Source organism: Mesoplodon densirostris, chromosome 1 (genome assembly GCF_025265405.1).
Source record: "Mesoplodon densirostris isolate mMesDen1 chromosome 1, mMesDen1 primary haplotype, whole genome shotgun sequence".
In the NCBI taxonomy this organism is placed as follows: Eukaryota; Metazoa; Chordata; class Mammalia; order Artiodactyla; family Ziphiidae; genus Mesoplodon; species Mesoplodon densirostris.
The window spans coordinates 178,789,407-178,816,034 of NC_082661.1; the positions used below are offsets into that span (position 1 = coordinate 178,789,407).

General features: G+C 54.8%; 1 protein-coding gene across 5 annotated transcripts in view; it reads right to left on the minus strand.

The window, feature by feature from the left end:
• PALD1 (phosphatase domain containing paladin 1) overlaps positions 1 to 26,628 on the minus strand; it is a 167,082-nt gene that overhangs the window by 114,705 nt on the left and 25,749 nt on the right. For all 5 annotated transcript variants that reach the window (XR_009533781.1, XM_060112532.1, XM_060112518.1 and 2 more), the window contains exons 2-15: positions 13,359 to 13,572; positions 10,252 to 10,354; positions 8,768 to 8,947; positions 7,489 to 7,653; positions 6,495 to 6,655; positions 6,222 to 6,297; positions 5,447 to 5,598; positions 4,985 to 5,084; positions 4,664 to 4,768; positions 2,655 to 2,750; positions 2,086 to 2,214; positions 1,470 to 1,586; positions 1,234 to 1,389; positions 739 to 921 (exon numbers count right to left, since the gene is read on the minus strand). Coding sequence is in view for 4 of the 5 variants with exons in the window: in XM_060112532.1 (XP_059968515.1) it covers positions 739 to 921; positions 1,234 to 1,389; positions 1,470 to 1,586; positions 2,086 to 2,214; positions 2,655 to 2,750; positions 4,664 to 4,768; positions 4,985 to 5,084; positions 5,447 to 5,598; positions 6,222 to 6,297; positions 6,495 to 6,655; positions 7,489 to 7,653; positions 8,768 to 8,947; positions 10,252 to 10,354; positions 13,359 to 13,543 (1,908 nt within the window). In the remaining variant the exon portion in view is untranslated. The remainder of the gene's footprint in view (positions 1 to 738; positions 922 to 1,233; positions 1,390 to 1,469; positions 1,587 to 2,085; positions 2,215 to 2,654; positions 2,751 to 4,663; positions 4,769 to 4,984; positions 5,085 to 5,446; positions 5,599 to 6,221; positions 6,298 to 6,494; positions 6,656 to 7,488; positions 7,654 to 8,767; positions 8,948 to 10,251; positions 10,355 to 13,358; positions 13,573 to 26,628) is intronic.

Consider the following 26,628-nt stretch of genomic DNA (forward strand, 5'->3'; position numbering starts at 1 on the left):
CAGATCCCAGTTTGAGGGCAGTCCCGACCTCAGCCAATCACTGCAGTGCGAGACCACTAGGGGGCAGCAAACTACGGGCAGCCAGACCCACAGAGCAAAGTGAGGGGACACTACAAGCCCCGTCACCACCCGTCTCACAGACAGACACAGACACATCACCCAAACAACAGACACATCACACAGGCACACAGCGACCCCCACACAATACATGCCAGGCACATACACCACACAAACCTTAAAGACCCACAGACCGTACATTCACAGGTATAAACCTACAGATACCACATGCACACAGAACTCCCTCAGTCACACACAGCATTCCCCAGCACCCTCCTCCACAAACCCCCTACACACACCACACCACACAGCTCCCCACCAGACAGGCTCTCCACGCGTCCCCCAGTAAAGACAAGTGGCACAGCACAGCCTCCATAGACACAAACACACCACACACACTCTCCACAACCACACCCACTCTGAACACACACAGACATGCTCACCCACCCCACACATACCTACAACACATAATACACACACACACAGGCGCGCACGCACACGCAAACGCGAAGCTTGGTGGGCATGTGAATAAACCACCCAGGCCGATCTGAAAGCCTGCACAACAAGCTCTCAGTCCCTCTGGGGAGCTGTGCCCACAGCCAAGGCCCAGGCCCGAGGGAGGCGGGGGGGGGGGGGGCGTCCTCTCCCTCCCCAGAGGCCTCAGCCACACAGCCCCCTCACCTCCTCGCGGGGGGCACAGAAGTCTGGCATGGGGACACGGTGGTAGGTAAGGCCGGGGCAGGCCCCGCGGTGCTGGCTGAAGACCTCCTGCGTCGTGAGGCATGTCTGGAACCTGTGGGTCCGCGGGCCCTGGGTGCCTGCAGGAGGCATGCTCAGGTGGGCCTTCAGCTGGGTCTCCAGGTTCTAGGGGAGGGTGGGACGGAGGGCTCAGGCCACGCAGCAGCCCCCAGGCCAGCCCTGAAAGACCAGAGCCTCTGTGGCCAGGATAGTCCTGGCTTCCGGGCCCATCCCTCCCCCTTCTCAAGCCTCAAGGTTTATAACCAGACCCAGGACTGCAAGGGAGTCCTGAGTCAGCCACTCCCTGAGACCGCTCCTCTCGGGGCCTCAGTTTCTTCATCTGTACAAAAGGAGCACAGAAGCTTCTGAAGACCCTTTCAGGCCCAGTCCCCAGAAGGCCTCCAAGGCAGGGGTGCGTACAAGGCAGGAGGGCCTCACCTCCACCTGGCTAGGGGCCGTGGGGGGCCCAGGCCACCGCAGGCTGTGGGTGCGCCCGTCACACTCCAGCACGGCCTCCTCTCTCAGGTTGACCCACACGACCTGCTGCAGCTTCCTCTTGGTGTCGGTCAGGTAGGCCAGGATACTCCCCAGGGCCTGCGGGGACAGATGGCCGTCAGTGAAAGAGCTCAACCCCCCTTCCCCTCACCCCACAAGTGGGCCCCCTGGCTGGTCACCTTGGCACTGGGCTGGGCCGTGCCGTAGATGGGCAAACGGGGCACCCGCCGAAAGTTGGCCACGTCCATCTCTCTGACGGTGCTGAGTGCATCCGGGGAGACAAGGTCATCTGCCCCCTGTTGGGAGAGAAGCAAGCCTGGGACCCTCAGCGGCCGATTGAGGTTCAGAACCTGGCCCCAGGTGGGCATGGGGGGCGGGGGGTGAGACCAGCACCTGACAGTTTAGAAAGCACCTTTGCACACTTGGAGCCTCATAACCACCCTGGCAAGGTCAAGTGCAATGGTGCCCACTCTCCAGTTGAGGAAGCTGAGGCTCAAAGATGAGAGGCTGGTGGCAAAGATACCAGAACCAATTCTCCTGACTCCCAGCCCTGAGCGCTTGGGGTTGAGAATGAGGAGTGGGTACTGAAACAGTAACCAGAGCTGCAAATGCTTCTTAGGGCCTGAGAATGGCCCCATTTAGTTCACAGGAGGATCCCATCACCCCACGGGCCATCCTCCCTTTGCTTCCTGTGAGGGCAATGCTTAGCCCAACCCCACAGGAACCAAGGCTGTAATCAACCCCAGGGCCAGCCCACACCCACGCCCACTTCCCCAGCCAGCCAGGCACACTCACCAGGGAGCCGGTGGTGATGAGGTCCCCAGGGGCCAGAGGCCCTGCTGAGCTTAGTGTCACAGGCAGGCGGTACAGTTCGGGACGGGCACACAGCCAGCGGCTGAAACTGAGGGCAAAAGCCAACGGGTACTGCAGCCCGAGGCAGGGAGAGACGGGACTTCAGGGACTTCACGTGGCCATCCCAAACTCTCCCTGCCTGCCCTCTGGTCGGGGGACCCCAAGAGATACCCATCACGGCCCAGGACAGGGATGAGGGGCTAGGGAGAGAGGACCAGGATACCCGAAGCGAGATCCCTCCAGGCACCGATGCCCGGCTAAGGGTACAGAGATGGGCCTAGAGGAAAGAGACGTGGGGCCTCCCTTTGCCTGACCTGCTCAGGGACCGTCCCTCTATCTGGGTCTCTCCTTGCCTCCCCCAAACCCGCCTTCCTCTGGAACCAACACACATGTCCCCACTCCCCTCCCCAGCTCCACAGGGGTCTTCATCAACCCCATGCCAGTCACTGGGTGGGGAGTCTGGAGGGGCCCCAGGAGAAAAGGGGATGGGTCCGCTCATCCCCCCGCCCCACCTGCTCATGGAGATAGTAGTTAAACAGGACCAGGTAGAAGTATCGCTCCAGGCTCCGCAGCGCCCTCTGCCGGACACCGCGCTGGCTGCCGCTTTCCTGAGAGGAAGGGACCAGGAAGGAGGGCCCGCAGTAAACATGGGGCTGCTAAGCCACCCATCTCCATCCCCAGAAGGGCAGGAGTTAACCCTCAGAAATTCCCATTAGACAATCTACCCCCACCCTTCATAACCTTGTTTCGCCAGGTTGGAAGTTCTTCCAACCCTATCCCCTTTGCTGTGGTTTATCCATGGTGCAGGAAGAGCTACTGGTGACCCCAGGAGGCACTACAGCTCTCGGTGAGGCTCTGTGCCCAGAGACAGGCTGGGCCTTGCCGCGTTGCTCCAATGCCACCCACCATGCGGGCCGCCCACAATCCGTGTTGAAGCAGCAAGTGCATAAACACCCTTCCCTGAACCCTCGCTTAAGAGCTGCGACCCTCCCCACCCCAGCGTCCTCTGGGCAGGGGGCTGTCACAGAAAATTCCAAGGGTCCCCCTCTTCACCTTCGGATCTCAGGCTTCTCCTTCTGGGTCAGCAACACCTTTGGGAGGGCAAGTGAGATTCGTACAGGCCCGAAAAAAAGGTCATGCCCTTGGGTGAAATTTAATCCCATCTTTGGGAATCCAGGCCAGAGGTCAGCAAACTTTTATTTCTATAAAAGGCCAGACAGTAAATTTTCTAGGCTTGTGGGCTACATGATTTGCCTGGCAACAGCTGGACTCTGCCACGGCAGCATAAGAGAGCCAGAGACGGTACATAAATGGATGGGCAAGACGTCGTTCCAACAAAACTTATTTATCAAAACAGGTGGTGGGTTGGATTTGGCCCGTGGGCCATCGTCTGTCAACCCCTAATCTAGACCTTATAAGGGGAAAAATCCTAAATACACAAAAGCCTCATTTTCATGAAGTAGTTCAATGCGAAGTACTTACTTTGACCCCACTGCGCAACTAGAAGGGGCCTGAAGGCCACAGCAGGTGATGGCCAGGAGGAACACCTGCTCTGTCAGGCTCCCTTCTGAGGCTTTATGACCTGAGCTCACCTAATCCTCACAACAACCCTATGGGGTAGTTATTGTTAGTGGCCTCATTTTACGAGTGGGGAAACTGAGGCACAGAGCAGTGAAGCAGGTTGCCCAGGTCCACACGCCTCTAGGTGGCAGAGCCAGGAACAGAACTCAGGCAATCGGGCCGGAGGTCTGCTCCTAACCTATCAGGCCAATGATGGCTGAGCCTCGCAATGGCCTTGGTTCCACAGCCAGTAAACCTCAACAACGACAAGCAGGTATGACATGGAAAAGACGGGGTTACATGAAATTAAGCAGGACATAAACGTGCCCTAGGCAACCTACAAAAGAACATCAGAAATATGAAAACTGAAGGAAGGCAGCCAAAATGCTCACGGCAGCTGGGCTTGGATGACGGGCAGTTTTACTCCTTCTCTAATTTCTCAATTTTCTATAATATAATATTGCTTTTAAAACACTTTTTTAAGTGTTAAAGAAGAAAAAGACTCTGCGGGCTTTAGATTCTTTCCATGCGCTGTGTGCGAGCAAGCCGGCCTCCTCTCCCCAGAGCACAGGGACAGGCCTGCTGAGACAACCCAGAGCCCATCACTCTTCCAGAATCAGCGGCTGGACCAAACCTTGGCCTTCCCAAAGAACAGCGAGGGTTTTATTTGCAGGGGGAGCCGGGAGCAGCCTGGGAAGTATCTGGAGCCAGAGGCCCCCAGCACCTTGCCAGCAGCCCCTTCCTCCATCCTGTTTATTCTGCAGCGAGGGGTCCTGGTCAGGGAAAGTAAACTTCCTCTCTTCCTGCAGGCCCAGCTCCCCATCTCCCCTTCCTCTGAAAACTGCTCTGCTCATGGGAGAAGCAGCAATGAGGAAAAGCCAATCTGAAGGGGGCCAGTCAACAGGCCCAACCGAACAAGGCTGCCGGGCTCAGGCAAAAGCAGCGGCTCTCGGTGCCTCACCTGAGCCGCGGTCTCCAGCGGGCTGCCTGCCAGCTCCCTCTGGTGTTCCAAGACTACTTCCTTCAGGTCGTGCAACTCTGCACAGGTGGTGATGGCTCTGTCCACCTGGTGCCAGAGACCAGGGCAGGGAAGAGGGGACAGCAGCAGGGAGGGAGCAGGGCCAAGGAAAGATGGCAGGAGGTAGAAGAGAAGAGAGGGGGAAAGAGGATGACTGGCCGGGAAGGGAAGGAGGGGGCAGGGGAGGAACAGACACCCCAGTGAGGGGAGCGGGTGCCCCTCCACGGCCCCGCCCCCAGCTCCTTGCCCAGCCCCCTCGCTCACCTCCTCCACCATCCTCCTCCCCTGGGGTACCACGTGGAGAAAGCTCTGGACCACCTGGAGCTGCTCCATGGGCAGTGGATTGGTCTTCGCAGGGGCAGCCCTGACAGGGAGGGGCAGTAGCAACATGAGCGCTCCCAAAGGCCTGGAGGACGCCCCACTGCCGACACCCTCCCATTCATCTGGCCGATGAGAGGCACCGGACTACATGCTCCAAGTTTTCCTTCCAAAGCAGTTGGGGAGACAAGAGGCATTTGTTCCACTGGGGAAACTGGGGCCCAGAAAGGCCAAGTGACTTTCTCCAGGTCAGCCAGTGAAGTCTGCGGCAAACAGGGAAGTGGACCCCAGCTGCCCAACTTCCAGTTGTAGCTCTGGGCTTCTGACGTGTCCCCGGCAACCTGGGGAAGCCCCGCCCTCCCTTATCCCCGCAGTCCCCTGGGGCACTGGGTCCCACTAGCCACTCACTCCGGCCTCGAGGCAGTCCCACTGTGGTGAAGCAGGATGAGGGTGCCCAGAACCATGCCCAGGTTGGTCCTGCCCACGCCCGTCTGGCAGCTGAAGAGGAGAGCAGGGGGAGGCCCGTGGGCATCTCGGAGCAGCAGCAGGCTGGGGGTCTCCTGGGGAAGGGCCATGAAGAGCAGGTAACAGCGTGACCGGAAAGCCCTCGGCTGAGGACCAAATTGGGGTTGGGGGGTCATGACATGGGCCGCCCAGCCCCACGGCCCGATCTGCTCCACCTGCCCCAGGAGCACGGGCCCTGCCTCCTTCCCAGGGCCCTGGAGCTGAGAACTACTCAGAGGGGACAGGGCCACAGTTACTCTGCTGTGAGAGGCAAATTAAATAAGGTGATCTCCCGAGGGGGTTGGGACAGAAACACCGGTACTCAGGAGATATCAGCTGAAGCCTGGAAGGTAAGAATTTTTAGTTCCAATATAGAAATGAGGAACTTGAGGCCTAGAAGTTAGGAGATCTGTCCAGGATCACACAGCAAGTTAGCAGCCAAGTCACAGCCAGAGTCCAGTCCTCCAGACGGTCAGCGCTGGGCTCTGTCATTAGAGAATGTACAAATACACACCCACACCAGACACGCACACACAGCCCACACACTCATGCCCTCAGCCTTCCTCCAGAAGCCACACCCACCAGGGCATCTCCATGGAGACGGGGCCTCGACACAGACCCACTCTCCAAGCACCTGCCCACCCTCCGTGCTCCCACCACCCCTCTTGCCCCCACTTACCCGGAGGACACTGACAAAGGCATCAAACTGGGCCTCCAGGGGGGCCCCTTGCTCTGGCAGGGGCAGACGGTGGTACCTGCCGGGTGAGGGGGAGCAGCCCATCAGGCAGGCCACACACCCCAGACATCCCCTCACCCCCATATTCCCATGGGAGACACAGGCATGGGGAACTCAGCCCAACCTGCAGATGGTGAGACTGAGGCCGCAGCTGGAGAGCAGGCCCAGAGAGCACCCACGCCCAGCACACTGGGGGCCTGTGCAGGCCCTCGGTACCTGTAGGTGGGCCGCAGGAAGAGGGGCCGCTTGTACACCTCCTGGGTCACGTGCACATCCTCCTCGCCCCTGACGGCCACGGCGTGGGGCTCCCCCCGCAGGTCTTCAGTGTTGTGGTACACGTAGTACTTGTTCTCGCTCAGCTGGGCAAAGTCGTGGATCTACAGGAGGTAGGGGGCCAGAGGGCCATGACGGACTTTCCTGGCTGAGCTCTGGAGTGCCTAGGCCACACAGAGGCCATGGACAGGCTGCTTTCCCTCCAGGGAGAACCACACACCAGAGGTCCTCTCTGTGCCCTGGGAGCCCTGACGGGACCAGGGCGGCCACTGGCCTGAGGGCAGCCACCCATGCCTGAGTTGATATGGCCCACACTGGGGCCAGGTTGGAAGGGCTTGGCCCAGTGGGCAGCAGGAATTGGCTAAACTGCCAGACTGAAGGACAGGAGGAAGCTCGGTCAACTGGGAGCCAGAGGGGAGAAAGCCTGAGCTGCGGCCTCCGTTCCTGCCCGGGATGTCCCAGGGGAGGTAGGGGACGCCACGACCCCCACACACTATTTACACACCTCTGTGGTGCATCAACAGCCTCAGAGACCCTGACAAACCTTCCAGCTGTGAAGGAGGAGGACAGAGGAACCTCAGAAACAGAGGCCCGTGGAGAGAAGTGACCCAGCCCAGGCCTCACAGCTCACAGGAGGCTGAACTTGTCTTGGGGCTTTTAGTCTAGTGCTCTTTCCCCTCCACCAGACCCTTTTCTAAATAATGACGCTGAGTTTGGAGGAGAAAAGCAGGGTGGGAAAGGGGCAGAGGCAAGCAGAGCCGAGAAGAGAAGCCCTTCCCCTGGCTGCCCAGAGCCCGCGTTGCAGCAGCCATTCACCCAAGCAGGGCAGAAAAGTGAGCGAGTGTGTGCCAGTGAGAGCAAGGCGGGGCTGGGGCTCAACTCAGCTGTCCAAGGCCTACCAGGAGGGCGGCCTCCCACCCACACCGGTGGCCCTCACCTCCTTCCGGATGGCCAGCTCCAAGCGCTCCACCTGGACCCCAGGTCCGAGGCCCTGGAGGTTCTCGTGAAGACTCTGCTTGTCTCGAGGCGTGTAGGGCACGAAGTCCTCATCAGCACGCAGGAACAGCACGGGCTCCTCCCGTACACAGAAGATGACGCACTCCTGCCGGGAACCCGAGAAGGAAGGAACCATCACCGCTATCCGGAGTGGACACCTGCTCCACTGCCCCACCTCTGGGCCCCTGAGCTAGCCGCTCCCCCTCATCGCGGGCCCATCACCCCACTCTGCCCCTGCAACCTGAATCCTACCCCAGAAGCAAAGCTCAGTCCCACTGCCACCGGCTCCTGACCCTCCCTCCTCTCAGGGCCAACAGCCCTTCATCTGAATCTTGAGGTGTTAACTCCTGCTCTGGATTAATGTTATCAATGAATACATCTTTCTCCCTTTGTGGACCACAGGTTCCTTGCGGGTAGAATCACGTCCTTGTCATTTTCATGTCCCCACAATTCCTAGTGCAGAGCCCTAGGTAAATCAAGTGCTTGATAAACATCAGCTGAGGAAGTGAATGCCCACCACCACCATGTAATCATTCATTCACTGAGCACCGTACAGACAGGGGGAGATGTGTGGGCAGGCCCCGCCCTGGAGAAGTTGCTGGGAAGGTGGGATCCATGCTCAGCTAACACCCCCTCCCCACTCTGGTTCACTAAGGACTCTCCATCTTAACCCAGGTCAAATCACACTCAGCTGCCCGCCATAAACCTGCAATCACAGTGGACACTCATCCTCTGTCCTGGAGACACTCAAAACCCCACCTCCACATGAGGCAGGAGAGAGGAGGCATGTAAAGCAGGCATGTGGAGTCCAGGGGTCTAGGTCTGTGTCTTGGGACACCACTCAGGGGCTGTGTCACTTATCCTCTCTGGGCCTCAGTTTCCTCCTCTGTAAAATGGGAGAATAACTGCCTCATAGGATTGACATGAGGATGTAAGTGTTAGCTGTGATCATCATCCTGTGGGGTGTATAAGGGGCTTCTGACCTTGGGGCTCCCATGTCCACACAGGACAGTGCAATAAACATTTACCCAGAATTTCCCAGTCATGCTGACCACAGCGACCACAATGGCACTGAAGGCCTGGCAAGGCCTGGGCCTGGTCACCAGTCACCCTCCTTATGATATGGCCAGGCCCCTCCAGAGCCTCTGAAGTTGCCCCTCCAGGAACCCCTTTCCCCAGATTTGGGGGCTAGCCCCTGCCTGGGAAATGGCCATGCTTACCCTGTGTCCATCCTTCTGGAGTTTCTGAAGAACCCGCCTGAATCCTGAGAGGCTGGGCTGCCCCATGCCGAACACAGCGAGCCCGCCCCGCACCTGCCGGAAGTTGGGGGCCCCACAGCTCTGCAGAGTGCCCAGCACATCCATCTTCTCCGCAACATCCCGCACCAGGAAGTAGCGGCCCTGGCAGGGGGAGAGCCACAGGGGGTCACTCAGATGACTCAGGGATGTCTTCTACAAACAGGGCTCTGTCCCAGGCCCCAGGGGATGGGGAGCAGGGAGAGGGGGTGGGGGACACGGTCCTCAAGTTGTCTGCTGACTCGTGGAAAAAGTAGACAAAATACGTGACTATCCGTGATGCCAGGAGGAGTGTCGTACAGTGTGGGAAAAGGAAATGCAACTCCTCCTGAGGGGGAATCCAAAAGGGCTTCATACAGGAAGTGGCATCTGAGCCTGGCCTTGAAGAAGGAGAGCAGGGAGAGGTACTCCAGGGACATGAAACAGAAGACCAAAGCTGCCTCTAGGGTGGGCCTGCAGCTCCCCGGGCACACAGCAAACATCTCTCATACCCAGAGGAAGCTCATGGAAAAGGGGCTCGAGTAGGGAGTCACAGCTGGGGCACCAAGAACCAACCAGGAGAAAACTGCTAGCCACTTCCTAGAGGCCTGCGGCTCTGGGAATGGGCAGGTTTCTCCCTTCCCCAGCTGGGGAGGCAGTGACTACAGAGAAAAGAGGAAAACACTACTCAGGGATCAGGTGAAAGCAGGAGGAACCTGAAGACACATTCCTGGGCAAAAAGGAACCATGAGGTCATCTCATCCACCTGTTCACCCATCTACCCGTCCACTGCCACCTCCTACCCAGACCCTCTTTCAACAAATACAGTTTAATCATGATTATCATTCATTCATTCACTATTTATTGAGCAACTACATTATACCCAAGCACTGTTCTAGGGCCTGGGGCTATAGCAGTGAACAAGACACATGAAAAGTCATCTGCCCTTGTAGACTTTACTTTCCAGGGGATATTTAAGGCAAAAAAAAAAAAAAAGATACAAAGACAGATAGATACATGTACATGTACATCTACATCTCTCTACATTCCAGAGAAGTTCTGAAACTTCAAAAGAGAATGGGATGGAGATTCCCAGCCTGGGGGGAGCTGTCTGGGGTCCCAGGTCCTTCAGGCTCCCTTCTCTGTTCTCCCTGGTGCTCCGAGAGAGAGGTGTGGGCAGGCTGGGGCCAGGCAGGGGACAGATGGGGACAGAAGAGCAGGGGGCTCCACAGGGCAGGAGGAACGGGGCCCAGGAAACCAGGGGATGAGAGGAAGTGGGATCAGGACCCCAGAGGGTGGGGTGAGGCAGTGAAGCAGAGAAGGGGGACAGTGTGGAAAGCAGGAGGAGATTAGGGAGGGAGCCTGTGAGGAAGGAGGGCAAGAGGGCGGGAGAGGCCTCAAGGGGGAGAGAGGGACAGGCCCAACCTCACCTGCACCAGGTAGTGCTCTGGGGTGGCATCTGAGAGCCGGCCCAGCGTGTAATGGGCTTTGAGCAGCTCATCGTGGATCTGGAACTCCTCCTTACAGTTGTACCTGCCAGGGGCAGGATGGAGACTGAGTCAGGCAACCTCCGCAGCCAGTATCCGCTCCACCCTCACCAGGCCTATGGCAGGGCCACCCCATCCCACACACGCATTTATGATAGAGGCTGCCCACTGTCCCCCAATAGCCACTCTCCCCTTCTTCCTCAGCAATAGTACCCTGGAATGTGACTGGGACATCCAGCTGAAGACTACATGTCCCAGCCTCCCTTGCAGCTAGTGTGATCATGTGATTCAGTTTGGGCCAATGGGATGTGAGGAGAAGGGATGTGTGCAACTTCTGGGCCATCTCCGTAAAGAGAAGATGTGTGCCCTCTACCCTTCCCTCCTTCTCCCTGTCTAGCATCCAGAAATGATGGCAGGAAGTAGATGCTGATGATGGTGGGGCAACAAGAGAGGAGGAGCCTGACTGATCATGGAGCAGCCACATCAGCCTGGAGTACCTCCTGGACGTTTGTGTAGAGAGAAGCTTCTGTCTTGTTTAAGGCCTCCTTAAACAAGGCTTAACAAGGACCATCCCAGACGGTCCCTCCATCAGATTGTCTCTGAGAACAACCCCACACTGACAACCCCCTAGCACAGAGCAGTGGTTCAGGACCCAGGCTTTGGGGCCATGTGGCCTGGGTATGACTCCGACTCCACCTGCTCATTAACTCCATGGCTTTGGAGTTACTTGCTCTATAGCTCCGTTTCCAGTAACTGCAACCTCCTAAGGGCTGCTGTGAGAAGACAGTGCACTAATGAAGTAAGTGCTTAGCCCAGTGCCTCGAAGACTGATCATTTAGTCATCTAACTACAATTACTAGCAGTAGTTCTACCTCCACACAGGGCCATTTCAAACAAAACCCACAGCTTTCTGTAGATGCTAAACCAGGGGGAGTGCTGTGCACTCAAGACCCAACAAGTTTCTGTGCTGATTATAACAATGAATAAGACAGCCTCCCAGAGCTCACGATCTGGGGTCTGAGCCTCTTTACAAAAGGAAAGGCAGGGTGGGGGAATGACTGGGGTGGGGAGCACTGGACAGGAGTCCAGAGACCTGGGCTCCCTCGGCCAGCTCTGCCTCCCTCACACGGGACCCGTGGCGAGCAAACCATTCTGCCTCCCGAGACTCAGTTCCTGTGTCTAGACCAGTTTTCACATCTGATCTAATAGAGATCAGGTCAGGAGTGAGCAAACCTTTCCTATAAAGGACCAGATAAAGATAGTAAATACTTGAGGCTTTGTGGGCCACGCAGTCAGCTGCAACTCCTCAACTCTGCTGTTGCAGCCTTAAGCGTCTGCTGACAATACGCAAATGAGCGGGAGTGGCAGTGTCCCAACGAACTCTTATCGAACTCTTATTTACCGAAACAGGAGATGGGCCTGAAGGATACGGTTTGCCAGCCGCTGTACTGGATGGTCTTCTAAGGTCCCTTGAACCTCAAACAAGCTACAACCCAAGGATCACTGGGTCACGGCTGGCTCCAGGGAGCACGCAGTCTCACTACAGTGGATTTCTGCAGCAGACCGGTGACTGTCCTGAGCCACACCACACTTAAATATTTTGAATGTCATCCCCACATATCCTGATAAGGAAACTGAGGCCCCGAGAGGGAAAAGTATCTGCCCACGGTCACAGAGCAGGACAGAGGCAGAGCCAGGCCCAGGACACGAGGTTCCAACACTGTGCTCAAGACCCTGACCTAGTTTTGTCATCTGCTAGTCAAAAGACTATATATCAAGTCCCTTTTTTCTTTTTTAAATAAACTTATTTTATTTTTTTTATTGCTGGCTGTGTTGGGTCTTCATTGCTTCGCGCAGGCTTTCTCTAGTTGCGGTGAGCAGGGGCTGCTCTTCGTTGTGGTGCACGGGCTTCTCATTGCGGTGGCTTCTCTTGCTGTGGAGCACGGGCTCTAGGCACGTGGGCCTTAGTAGTTGTGGCACATGGGCTTCAGTAGTTGTGGCTCGCAGGCTCTAGAGTGCAGGCTCAGTAGCTGTGGCGCACGGGCTTAGTTGCTCCACGGCATGTGGGATCTTCCCGGACCAGGGCTCGAACCCATGTCCCCTGCATTGGCAGGCAGATTCTTAACCACTGAGCCACCAGGGAAGCCCTCAAGTCCCTTTTATTTAACGTCTCTTTTCCTCCCCTTATCATAAGCACAGTAACGTATTATGACTACAATTTTCCTGTCAGGCCCCAAAGGCAGCAGGCCGGATTTATCATTCCCACTCCTCAGGTTTCCTTATACAGAAGGCCCCATCTGCTAACTCTCTGCCAAACGTCTCTGCGTGGAATACATTTAATTCTTAGCTCATCATGTCCCACTTCCTCCATCCTGGAGGGGTCCAGAGGCAGGGAAGCTCGGTGGGCAGATATGATATAAGGCAAGGCTTCCTGACTCACCGGGAGACACATCCAATGCCCCTTCTGTCTCCCTGGCCTCAGGCTCCCAGCACCCACTCCTTCCCTGGGCCCACATGACGCATGCAGTGTGTCCAGGTCTCTCAAAATATGGGGCCAGAACAAACCCTCAGCCTCCTCTGGGAATGTCCTTGAAGGGCCTAATTAGGAGAGTTGACCAACAGCTTCCAGCTTTTTCAGCCCAAGGCCCTTTAATGGCCCGGTGTTAACCTCAGTTTTGAACCATAATTACAGGTTTTGGGGGGGAAAAATCTACATTTTATGCATCTAAGAATATACACTTCCTTTGAAAACGTCAGCAAAAAATTACTCTCAAAAGGGTGTCCCCCCTCCCCCAGCCACTCTTCCCTCTCCACACTCCCTGGCACTGTGACATGGTAAGTAATATGGGCTAAGAGACCCGTGACAGACACCGGCTCTGCCACCCACTTCCTGTGTGACTCCAGACAAACTGCTTAACCTCTCTGGGCCTCAGTATCTTCATCTACGAAAACAGTTTGGAGACGTGAAGTGCTGTATGCCACCACCCCTCCAGGCAGCTCCCCCCAGCCATGTCTTCCGGGGACATGGTCACACTTGTCCTGCCACTCACGTGATCACGACGGGGGCCACCTTGTTGGGGATGATGGACTTGGCCTTACTGTTGTGCAAGCCCGTGGTCTGGAAGGAGTGGACACTGAGTGAGTGCCGACCGTCCATCGTGCCGCCGTTCTGGAGGCCCTCAAAGGGGGCGCTGGCTGAGACTGTCTGCTGGGCTGTGCTGGCCGTTGTACCCATAGTCTGCCGGCGGCCTCAGGACCCAAGACCTGTGGGGTAAGAGGTCAAGGAGGGGGTGGGAAAAGCCACAGCAGGAAGGGACCCAGCCCACCCACCACCCCTACCCTGTGAACAGATACACAGTCTGAGGCCCATGAGAGGGCCAGCTCACCCTGCAGCTGGAGACAGAGGGTGGGTTTGCTGCCTCCACGCCGGTGCCCAGCAAAGCATATGTTCGCGGAGCACCTACTGTGTGCCTGGCCCCCTGCTGCTGCCTTGGGGGGAGTTATGGACATGGAGAGTCAAGAAGATGTAGCCCCCTGACCCCTTACAGCTTACACTCCCCCAGTGAAGATAAGACAGTTAGGAAGGCGTTAACCATCCCCATCAGGGCAGGACCTAGGGCTCCAAGTAATTGGGTCAGGCCACATGGAGGCCACGCCCTCTAGACTGGGAGAAGGAGGAGGCCCTCACCAGAGGGAGAACCAGAACCAGAGGCAAAGGGAAGTATGGAGACAGATTTGAAAGATTTGGATGGGAACAGGACGCAGGAGGATATTCTAGCCGTGAATGTCACAAAATGAGGCCAGGGAAGTCCAGATTGGGTGAGTTCTCAGCAGGTCAAGGGTTCAACAAAAATACCAGGCCCCTGAACTCCACATCAGTAACCTCAACACCATCAACATCGCAGCAGCCAAAGCTTTTGCCCAACATCCGGCATGCCAGGCATCCTCATGGACTCCCAATTCCTCTCACAGGGCTCTCTCCTAGGGAAATATTGATAGTTAAGGATGCACGTAACAACTGGGCTACAAGGGTGTTTTGTTGATTGCAATGTTACTTACAGTAACAAAACACTGGAAACAGCCTGCAACGGGATTTGCTGAATAAATTATGGGGTATCTCTAACGTGGAATGTTAAACAGCCTTAAAAATACCTTATTGACTGCTGTGGAAAGATATCTAGGAAACAGGAATGGAAGGAGCAGGCTGCAAAGCAAGTACAGACTATAATCTCATTTTAATGCATGAACATGTAGCAGGAGAAAAATCCGGGAAGAGGCAGCCGTGCAGGTATCAAGATGCTAACCTGAGTCATCACCTGGTGATGAGATTATAGACAATTTTTATCTTCTCCCTTTTCCTTATCTGCGGTTTCTGTTTTTCTCCTCTGAACACTGGGTAATAAAATCTATTTAAAACAAATAAAAAGAATGGCTGGGGAAGCAGGCCAGGAGAGCTGCTAAGAGCTGGTAGAGGGTGTGGGGAGAACTGGCTCAGGTGTCCAAGAACCAGGCCCGCTGGGAAGGGAAGGGGCTGGGAATTCCACACAGACCCAAGAGAGGGGGCGACAGACGTGGGAGACAGAGGCTCAAAGAACTTTCTCAGAGCCCAGCAGCAGCTGGCCCCATGTGGCGCTGACGGACCAGGATCTGGAGGGGGAGGGAGCGACCTGCCCGGCCAGCCCCCACCCCCGACCTGCACCCTGAGATACTTCCCCTCTGAGAACACAGAGGCGATAAGCAGTCTTTAGAACCTGACGACTCTCCTCCGCTCCCCAAGCTGCCTGGCATGAGCTGTGCCCCCTCAGGCAGCGGGGACTACCTGTCCCCCACCATCCACGCTCCGCCCACGCCCTCTCATAAGCAGCAGCGGCACCTCAGGCAGTGGATGGTGGGGTCAGGGGTCAGCATGAAACCGGGGCAGCAGATCAGTCTGAAGGCTGAGCTCACTGCGCCCTCTCCCCTCCCAGATCCCGAATCAGAGCTCCTGGTCCCAAGGCGGGCGCTCCCAGGGCCTCCCCGGGCTGTGCCCTCAGGCTCCGCCTTCCCAGAGCCACCTAGACAGAATGGCTACTCATTCCACCCCTCCCAGCACGCCAAACCACCCCCTCTCCCTCTCCAGTCTGGAAAGGGTTCCCCACCTCTCTCCGGCCCAGCCTTGTCACCCTTGACAACTCCCAGCAGCTGTGTGACAGCTCCGCTAACACGCTAACCGAATGTTTTTGTAAGAGCCTCATCACGACTCTCCACACCCGGTCCAATCTCTCTTTTTTTTTTTCCTGATAGAAGGTGGAAGGAATGAGCCTCTGTTTCCAAACAGAAACACAGGCACTCAGAGCAGGTGAGGGGCTCCACAGTGGACCCCCAGCTGACCGTCAGCAGAGCCAGAACCTTCTCTCCGCTTCGCCTGCCACAGCAGGTCCCCAACATGGCTCACCAACTGTCCCTAGACCCCTCTTCAGCAGCCTGGGCCAAGGAGGCATGGGTGGGAACAGCCTCCTCCAAGAACAGGACTCGGGAGGCTGTCCCGAAGGAGGGAGTGACGGACAGGACATGGGAAGGGCCTGCAGGAGGCAACAGCTGGCTACAGCTGCCAGGCCGAGGCTGGGCCCTGCTCCCAAGGGGCTGGGCCAGGCCTGGCACCTCCATCTCGCCTGCCCCTCGCCTCCCCCAAAGCTCCAGCTCCTGCCTTCTTCGTCTCTCTCGAGGGCTCCACAGGCGGTGAAAGGCCCCAGCCGGTCCCTATAAGGACAGCCGGGAGACAATACAGATGTGCACAGCTGCAGGCTGTGTGGGGGAAAGACCGTATCCTCTGAAAGTTGACCTGTCTCCAAAATGTCTAGAGGAGGGGGAAACCCTGGGATTCCCAGGCTTCTCACTCTGCAACTCTCCCCCTGAAGCCTCTCCACCCCACCTAGAGTGAGCCTCGCCAGCAAAGGACCCTTCATCTTGATGGCCACATGCTGTGGGGCCTTGGGCAATTTACTTCTCCCCTCTGGGCCTCAGCAGCCCCAGCCATAAAATGACAGTGAAGGATGGGACAGTCTGAAGGCCCCTTCCAAATGGATCTGGCTCCTAAGATTGGCAGTCCTAGTGGTGGTACCACTGCTGTCCACTGCCAGGGCCAGGGGTCAGCAAGGGCACACATGTAGGTGGGGTCCCTAGTGCTCAAACCTCCACTGCAGGGAGAATCGGGGTAGACTAGGATGAGACTAGATAGTAAGATGGGGGGGGGCATCTATGAGCCTGGATGGTTTTGCAAACGATTAGGCCTTATTTTCCTAACTTCTAACTAAAAGCTAACATCTCCTTAACCACAAGTGAAGGCCACTCCTGCTGTGTCACAAAGCCCAGGACATAGTCACCACTGAGCTCAGAGACGTGTTCACATCACACAGCAGCCGTGCAGGTATCTAGAAACGTGGCTTGCACTCATCACTCCCTTCACACCACTGTAATTATCAGACCTGGTCCCCTGCCCCCCAGGTCTCAGGTGACAGGACCAGCCAACTCTGGGCGACTCTGCGCCTGGCGGTCTTGATCCCCCAGAGCGGGATCCAGATTCTCACAACCGCCTTTCACTCAACAAGCGTGGAGAATGTGACGATCCAAGCGAGAAGCCTAGCCTCACCTTCCGAAGCCAGCTGTAAAGAAGCTGCCATGCCATTTGCAAAATGGGGCTCTCCACACTTGGGACCATCGAACCAATCGCAAACGCCTGCATGTCCATCATGCTGGCCACATGCCCTCAAAGGCACACCCCAGATGAATGTCCCCCTCAAAGCCAAGCAACAGCAGCCTTGACGCTGGTGTGTCTTTAAAAAAGTAAAATTTAACCTTAACTCACTTAATGGATTATCTTGTTAACGCAAGAATATCTAAGGACACGTATTACTACATCACAAGTTTGCTTTTTAGTATTTTGATAGCACTCTCAATAAAATTTACTCCCTCTGTAATCCCAAATATTTAATTTGTGCATTTAAAAACATCATTCCGAGAAGGGATCTGTGAGCTTCTGCCATTCTGCTACAGGAGCTCTTGGCAAATAAAAAAGGGAACCACTGCTTTAAGGGAACACCGTGCCCCACCAAATACAGGCCCCTTCCACGTTTCTCCGTTGCTTCTGTTTGTTGACATTTCAAAGCACCTACTAAGTGCCAGGCACCATGCGGGGTGCTTTACAACATATGGTGCCCCCTACACACAACCCTATAAGGTTCAGGCCTCACTGTGTCCATTTCAGGTGAGGACAGCTGGCCTTTGCTAAGTGGCAGCATAAGCTTGCCTCCCTGTCTCTTCACAGCTGACCCTGACCGCAAGAACACTCCACACACTCTTCTCTCCCTCTTGGACCTGCTTGACCACCACTCAGGGACCTTAGGGACCCCCATCCACTCCACTCTCTGCCAGGGCACCCAGACACGACCTCCTAGAGGGGAAGAGAGACGCACAGTCTCCCATGCAGGGAGCGAGGACTCCAGATTCCATTTCACCCACAAAAGTCCTCCGTGACCAGCTAAGAAGCCACAGAATCATCTAGGCTGCAGTTACAACTGCATTTGAGAAAGTTCCACACATGGACATGCCACCCTCCTGCCTCTGGGCAATCACACAGCAGTCAGTCCCGAGAGAAAAGAAACCACCCTATGGAATCTTTCACAGAGAGGTGACCTCATTTCTCCAAGAAGAATCAAACTTCAGGAGCTGGAATATTAGCTCCAAGTCATCAACTAACTGCCTTATGCTACAGCGTAAACGTCCAGCTTGCCGGAGCAGTGAGCCTCTCGTCAATGGCCGTATTCAAGCCAAGGAGATGCTGCAGACAACCATTCTGGGTCCTAGAGTGGGGATGACAGACAAGAGGTTCAACAGCTGATTCCTAAGGCCCTGGACCTAAACATCGCAGGAGCCCAAGTCCATTTCTTTTCATATGATTCTTGGTAGAAGTGAATCATCACCATTCTGGTCTCAGTTTCCCCATCTCTAATCCAAAGCTCACAGTCCCCCCTCTCCCATGTCTTCTATCCTGGTCATGGAACAGCAGCCATGACCTCCAGTTTGTCAAACCCTATGGACTTGGAAAAGATGAATGGTGGCTTTTCCAAAGCACAGTCTGTCTCTTGCAACTGAAGCAGAAACCTGGACGTCTGCTCCTGACCCAGCCACCACCCTGCCCCATCCCTTTCTCCTGCCATTCCTGCCTGCCCGACCCTCTTGCAAAATCCCAAGTCCTGCCTTAGGGAATGCTGTGATCACAGGAACTTCCACAAAAGGCCCCCAAAAGCAGAGATTCAGAGCTGGCTACACCCCTGGAGGTCACCTAGTCCAACCTTCTCTTTCTACAGATGAGGAAACTGAGGTCCAGAGAGGGTAAGTGATGAACTCCAAGTCATAAGGGAAGAGGTCATAAGGACAAAACTGGGACGCAGGGCTCCTGCCTCCCAATTCCAGGCCCGCTGGCTGGGCCATGCTGACTCTGGCCTGAGGCAAGGGGAAGCTTTTGCTGAGAGCGCAGGAAGATCGATTTGAGCAGACATTGTACCACTGGTCAAATCAGGGGGTGTTGGTCAAGTATGTGATTCCTATGCCTACCTTGGGTGAGCAGGAAGGGGAGGGTCTAAACAGGATGCCTGAGATAGCCAGTGACCCTGAGTGTTGACCCAGACGGATGCCAGGAGGGCCAGTGGGTGGGCCTCTGATCGCAAAGCATTTGACGTATATTATCTCATTTAATCCCGACCAAAAAAAGAGATGCCAACTCTTACAACTCAATATTAAGTTAACCAAAAATCCAATTTACAATGGCAAAAGATTTAAAGGTACATACGGATGCCAAATAAGCATATAAAAGATGTTCAGCATCTTATGTCATCAGGAAAATGACAATTTTGTTTTTCTCTTTTTCGCTGCACCGCGCAGCATGTGGGATCTTAGTTCCCTGACCAGGGATTGAACCCGTACCCCCTGCAGTTGAAGCACGGAGTCTTAATCACTAGACTACCAGGAAAGTCCCATAGAATGACAAATTTTAAAAGATCAACAACATCAAGTGTTTGTAAGGTTGTGGATGAACTGGAGACCCAGTGCTTAAGTGTAACATCACACAGCCACTTTGGAAGACAGCTTTGTAGTTTCTTACAAATTTAAACATACAATTACCATATGACTCAGCAATTCTACTCTCAGGCAACTAACTACCCAAGAGAAATGAAACCATGTCCAGAAAAAGGCTTGTACACAGTAGCATTATTCATTGTAACCCCAAACTGAAATCAACTCACATGTCCACCAACTGGTGAACAGATGAAAAAAATGTGAAAAACGTGCACATTTATACAATGAAATACTACTCAGCAATAAAAAAGGAACAAGTTACTGATATACACATGACATGGGATGAACCTCACAAACATACGAAGAGAAACAGGCAGGCCCCAGACACTTCAAACTGTATGGCTCCATTTATATGACATCTGAGAAAAGGCAAAGCTACAGGGGCAGAAAGCAGATCAATGGCTGTCAGGGACAGGGGAGTCGACTGCACAGGGGCTCGAGGGCACCTTTAGGGGATAGAATTGCTCTATGTATTGAATGTGGTGATTACACAAGTACATACATTTGCCAGTGGTGAACTGTACACTTAAAATGGGTGAATTCTGTCGTATGAAGTTTGCCTAAATAAATCTGTTAAAAACAAGAGGAGCTCGCCCCCCTCATCACACCTTCCTCCTTAGCTCCACAACTCACCCACTGTGCAACCTCAGCCAAGCTACCTCTCTGGACTTCAGTTGCCACATCAATGAAATGGGGACAACAGCAGTACCTCCCCTGAGGGGTTGCTATGAAGGTTCAACAATACAGTTGACCCTTAAACAACACAGGGGTTAGGGGCGTTGACCCCCCCAGGCAGTCTAAGATCCGTACCCGCAATTCCGTGTACCTGGATCCAACCAACCACAGATCATGCAGTAGCTATCTATTGAAAAACACTCACGTATTAAGTGGACCCGCGCAGTTCAAACCTGTGTTGTTCAAGGGTCCACTGTGTAACTATAAAAGTCCTCAGAACAGGGCCTGATCAGTGAGTCCTCCTTAAAAATCAGCTGTTATCATGCACTGCAGAGGTGGGGGCAGGGATCAATCAGACTCTGGAGCTGGGCTGTGCAATACAGTAACCACCACTGCACTGGCTGCTGAGCCCTTGCAATGTGGCTGGTCCACACTGGGATGTGCTGCAAGTGTAAAATACACACTGGATTCGAAGATGTAGTACAACAAAAAAGTGAAATATCTCATTAACAATTTATGATGTTGATTATATGTCAAAATGATAATATTTTGATATACTGGGATTAAATAATACACGTTACTAAAATTAAGTTCACCTATTTCTTTTTTACTTTTTTATGTGGCCAGTTAAAATGACACGTGGTGAAACTAACACAACATTGCAAACCAACTATACTTCAATTAAAAAAACACGTGGCTCACCTTATACAGGTATTCCCCATTTTTTGAAAGTTCACTTTATGCCACTTTGCTTTCATGAAAGACCTACATCAGTAACTGTTTCCGCTAACCAAGAGAAATCTGAAGAGGATTTTGCTTTTACCACAAAAAAAAGGGGGGGAAAGAAAGATAGTGTTGAGCGATTGTTTTGCAGGAGCCGTTACAGGGGCCGCGCACCCCTCGCCAAGCTCCTTCCCAGGAACCACTCAACATCTCAGCAGCAAGCCCAGAGGTTTGAACTGCGTCGGGGAGCATCTGTGCTTTATCCAACTTATTTTGTGCATTGTTAGCAAGTGCACTTGTCCTAAGGTAATTGTTTCTCCGCTGGATGCCATTTCAGCTAACAAAGCTTCCACGGGAATGCTCTACCTTCGGATAGCGGGGAAACCTGCACTCCTGTTGGACAGTGCTGCTGAGTCTCAAGTCCTCCGTGGTCCTTGAGGGCCCCTCTCGGCAGCTCAGGGTCCTCACTGAGCCCAATGCCTGCTGCAGGCAAGAACTTAAAACCCTCTGTTTGAGGAGTGAGGAAACCCCAGGAAAGCAGTGGTAGCATTTCCATTTAACAGATAGAAAGTGAGAACTCCCCAACACCCTCACACCTAGTTGGGGGATCCAGTGGTTTCGACTCTATGTGAAGCATGGAATCTGGGGCCGAAATATGGCTGATTCCCATCTTCTCATCTCTACCGCGTATTAGTCGTGTGGCACATGCTTAACTTCTCTGAGTCTCAGTTTCCCCAACTATAAACTGGGGACCATAACTCTACCTCCCTAATCGGATCGTACAAAATGAAATAAGTGAATGTGTGTTTAAGGAAATACCTACCCAGCCCAAACACAGCGAGGGCGCGACTCACCACCAGCCCTTCATATCCCCCCAGGCACCACTCTGCCTACACTCTCTCCCCACCTTTTCCACATCCCCTCCCTGCAACCACGGACTGGTACCAGATCTAAACCTCCCAGACACTCCCAGGCCAGGGCCAGGGCCAGGGCCATGCCCAGACACTGCCTATAAAAGGAACGGTCTGAGGGAATAAGTGGGCTCAGCAAACCCCTGGCTCTCATCCCGGGCAAACAACAGGGCCGAGTGGGGCTGGGCCGCAGCAGCTGCCCTACTGTCGTGACACAGAATTCCAAGCCTCCCCGTTTCACTCTGCCCGGCGAGCCACCTAGGGAGATTTCCGTCTGCTTCTGGTCTTAATCAAGAACCAAGAGAGCCTAGCTCTGCTCTGGGGCCTTGGGCAAGTCCTCTGCCTGCTCTGAAAGCCCACCCACAGATGAAGGGGTTCGCACCCCTAGTCGGTCCAACTGCTCTGCCACCACTGGGCACTGGCCCCTGCCTAGAGTGACTACAGCAGCCTCCAGGAGTCTCTCTCCTTCCCTCCGGAAGGATGGATGACCCCTGCAATCCATCCTCCGTGCAGCAGCCAGAAGCATCTCTGAAGTCCTAAATCACATCGTTGGCCCTGCTTAGCTGTGTGCTCTTCTGCAAAGTGGGAGCCATAAACTGTCTCGCCTCCCTTGAGGGCTGTTGTCAGTTGCAGAGACAGAAAAACCACAAAGACACAAAAAGCCCCACCAGACTGTAGGAATGGAAGGATTACCACAGGAACACGGACGATCACAGGCAGAGGGCGCTCGGGCGGAGGTCATGTCATTTTCCTCCATCACACTGTAACATGCAAACCCCTCAGCCGGGCGGACAGGCCCCCACCCCTCCCTTTGCTATGATGCCCCAGCCACTGGCCACGTCCTCCTCGTCCTTCCAACACCCCAGACCCTCTCCTACTCATGAAAGCTTCTTACCCACCACCCCTCCACCTGGAGCACTCTGCAGCTTGCTCACGTGGCTGCCCCTTCCCCTAGTCTTGGCTCAAACGTCCTTCCTCAGAAGCCTCTCTGAGGTCCTGGCGATGCTGTCTGTCCACACACACCCCTCAATTCTTCTCCAGCTTATGACCTCCTTTTATTTTTCAGTTGCCTCACTGATGGGATTATGTCTGTAGCAGCAGCCTCCCCGACTCCCCAAGAGCAGGACGGTGCCTAATTTGTCCATGCCATGGCCCCAGCACCAGAACAGTGCCCGGGTCCCAGTAGACGCTCAGGAAATATTTCTGAGATGAACAGATGACAACCTGGGGGCATCTGCAGCTTTCAGGACTCACAGAAGAGCGAGCACCCGGCATCAAGGAGCAGGTCTCACTGCATACAAGAGGGTGGGGGGGAAGATGCTCCCACCCCACACTTTCTCACCTGGACTGCCCTCCTCCCCTACATTCTACCCGCCCTTGGAAGTTAAAGCCCAGCTCCTCCAGGAAGCTCTCCCTGACTGACTACACACCCACCCCCATCCCTCAACTCCCACAGCCCACTGTGAGCATCACAAAATGGGACATTCCATTCCCTTCCAATGCATGCTGTTCCCAGCAGGGGCCATCCTGTGTCCTTCCTGGCTCTGTCCCACTGAGGGAGCCAGACACACAATTGCTAATAGAACAAATCAGCTCCATCACTTCACCTTCCCACCCTGCCCGGCTCCTTTTTGATGGGAACAAGGATGGTACCCAACAACAAGCAGGTACAAAAGGGGGAAGATGTTTAAACATTATGGTACTCATTCCTGAGCTGGGGGACTGAGTACGGTATTTATTTTCTTTTTTGCTTACCCATCACTTCTAAATTTCCTACAATGAACATGATTACTTTGGGAATGTTTTTAAGTGCGGTTATGTGTAATAGTTTCAAAGTTGGACAAAGGTCACAGCTCCTCACCCAGTGCATGCCCCACCCCCAAGTCCCCCTGTGCTCCCTCGGCTCAGTGCCTTTGCCACCCTCTCTCTGCCTGTGGTCATCCATGTTCCCATGATAATCATTCCACTCCTGCAGCCTGGTGGCGCTTTTTGTGTCTTTGTGGTTTCTCTGTCTTTGCTGACAACTACCTTCAAGGGAGGCGAGACAGGGGGAAACAGCTAAGCAGGGTCAATGACGTGAATTTCCCCAGGCTACGTGGCTTAGTAGAAGCAGAGTTCTGGTTTCGGCCCGTAGCCCCTCACCTCATGTCTCTGATGGTCACCCAGACCAATCCCTTCGCAACCGCTGCCCCTTAGCCACTTTCTTTTTAAAATTAGGACAAGATCAATTTTTTAAAAATAAAGCTGTCTGGGGTCTGAGATTGCAGGAGACCTTCACGAGCTACACTATATGCTTCTGAAGTGTTTTTAGCTTTTCTAAACCAAAAAAAAAAAAAAAAAGGTTAAAAATTAAAAACAGGGGGCTTCCCTGGTGGCGCAGTGGATGAGAGTCCGCCTGCCGATGCAGGGGACATGGGTTCGTGCCCCAGTCCGGGAAGATCCCACATGCCGCGGAGCGGCTGGGCCCGTGAGCCATGGCCGCTGAGCCTGTGCGTCCGGAGCCTGTGCTCCGTAACGGGAGAGGCCACAACAGTGAGAGGCCCGCGTACTGGAAAAAAAAAAAAAATTAAAAACAGAAGGTGGATGAATGTTTGGAAATAGTGCTACGTGTTCATCAGGTGGGCTGCCTCCGTGAGGTGGGCCCTGTGTTCCGGGCTTCAGCCTGCAAACCAGGGGGAGCCTCTGGAGGTGGGACAAAGGTGGGCAGAGTGACCGGGCGGCCAGCCGAGGAGCTGTGGAGAGTGGGGCCAGTGTGGGGCAGCAGCAGAGCCGGGGGATCACCCTGCAGATGGACCCCTGGGCTGGGAGAAGCTGCAGGTGGAGCGGCAGGCCCCGCCCTCAGTGAAGGGGCAACAAGCCTCCCTCTCGGCTCACCTGACAGGCGGAGGGCAGAGAGGGGGCTCCTGCCTGCTCCGCCGCCAGCAAAGACCCTGGAACTTGTTACCAGGTGCTCCAGTGGGGCTGGGGGTTCCTGGAATTCAGGACCCTCGGCAAAGAAAAGGGCCCTTTCCAGCACCCCTAGTTACTTGCTTCCAGGCCTGGGGAACCCCCCCATCTCTGGAGCTCCCCATGGTGGGTCAGCTGTGCCTGATAGGATGCTCTGCTTATATGGAATCTTGGACTGGGGACAGCACTTTCTCAGCACACCCCGACTCTCTGAGAAGAGGGTGGCCCACCTCCCTCATTCTGACCATGCCACGGGGCTGGCTCCAGCCCCCTGAAAGCCTTTCTCCCTCAGGCTCAGCCCCTGCTTCCCTTCCTGGCCTGAGGCGTGTGGCTTTCTGGTCCCAAGGCAGGACTGGCCTCCTCCTGAGAAATCTCCCTGGGTGAGACTCTGCTGCCCCCGAGCCGCTGGCCCAGTTTCTCAGCCTGGGAACATCCTCAGGTTTGCTCAAAATGCCCACAATGCCTTCATCCCCTCCCTCCCTCCATCTGCACTAAACAAACCAGAGGAAGGACAGGGCAGCTAGCTGAGCACATGGCTGCCCACGGCCAAGACCACACTCCTTATCTCCCTTGCAGCTACCTGGGGCCAGGTGACTAACTCTAGCTGATGGAACATAAGGGGCAGTATGTGCCCTTGGCAAATTCCAGATCCTTCCTTATGAGCCCCCTTTGCCCCCTTCCTCCATCCCGCTGCCTGGAACATAGGCACGATGGCTGACGGTTCAGAGCCGTCTTGAACTGCCAGCACATGAAGCCACACCCCGGGAATCTGTGGAGCCGAACCACCACACCAGGCCTGGACTGCAAAACTCTGGGCTCAGACAGGACAGAGGAATAAACTTCCATCTCGTGTAAACCACTGTTATTTGGCTTTTCCTATTATTCACAGGTAAATCTAATCCTGACTAATGCACTCCGTCATTTTTAGGGTTGGCCCTCAATGACCATACACCGCAAGACACAACTTCCTTCTTTCCCCTTTCACGGGAGAACACTGGGTTCCCTGCTGGTCATGCTCAAGCAGGTCGATGCCAGGATCCTGTGAGCCCAGCCCTTGCTGGGGCCACGGCAGCTCGCGAATACAGAAGACACTATCCCTGGCCACCAGGGCCCATGGGGCAGCTGAGGAGACGCACACGCGTCACAGGATCATCAACTGATAGGCCGTGTGGTGCAGGAGCTTTCCCCGAGTCAGTTGTATAAATCTAGAAAGTTCCAAGCTAATAAATGTTTGTTCTACAGTGTAGGTAGACCCTTGGGTTCCATTCCTCCGAAAAGGTAGAGAGATCGCAAGAGTCTCCCCATCTGGAGTCTCTCTGTGTCCCTCTCGGGGACCTTTCTGAGCAGGGGAACTCCCTGAAAAACAAGATGGTATTATCTGGCTGGGAGGGACCCTGCCTGTAGGTTCTTTCAAGGACGAGCAGGAGGGGAGTGTAGAAATCCCCAGGGAGGCGCCAGTCAACTCTGGGAAGGACATTCATTCTGTGCCTGAAAGAGCCTAAAGCCCCTGTCTATCTCAGATTGGGAGTAGGGGGAGGGCCCTGGGGAGAGCAGGGTTAAAAGTATATGGACATGCTCACGTGCTCAGTGATGGTGCTCAAAGCTGGGCACTTGGGCATTTTCAAGGTCAGCAGAAACCTAGAGCCTCCTGACACCACGGCCAGGACCCTGACCCTGCTGACACTCTCCTGGCTGCTTCCAGGGACTGGGCCCCAAAAGGCCAGTGGGAACTTACACTTGAACCCCAATTCTGACCTCCAGCAACGCCACAGGGACCCAAAGTATCATTTTAAGGAGCTGGGAAGAACCATGACCCAATTCTGGGATTTGTCCCCATCCCTCCCACCCCTGCGGCCTCCTGTCCAGACTCCCTTGCCTGGCCTTCAAGACCCCCGTTCCCACCCTCATCATCCCCTATTTACTACCCTCCACACCTCTGACATTCCAGGCA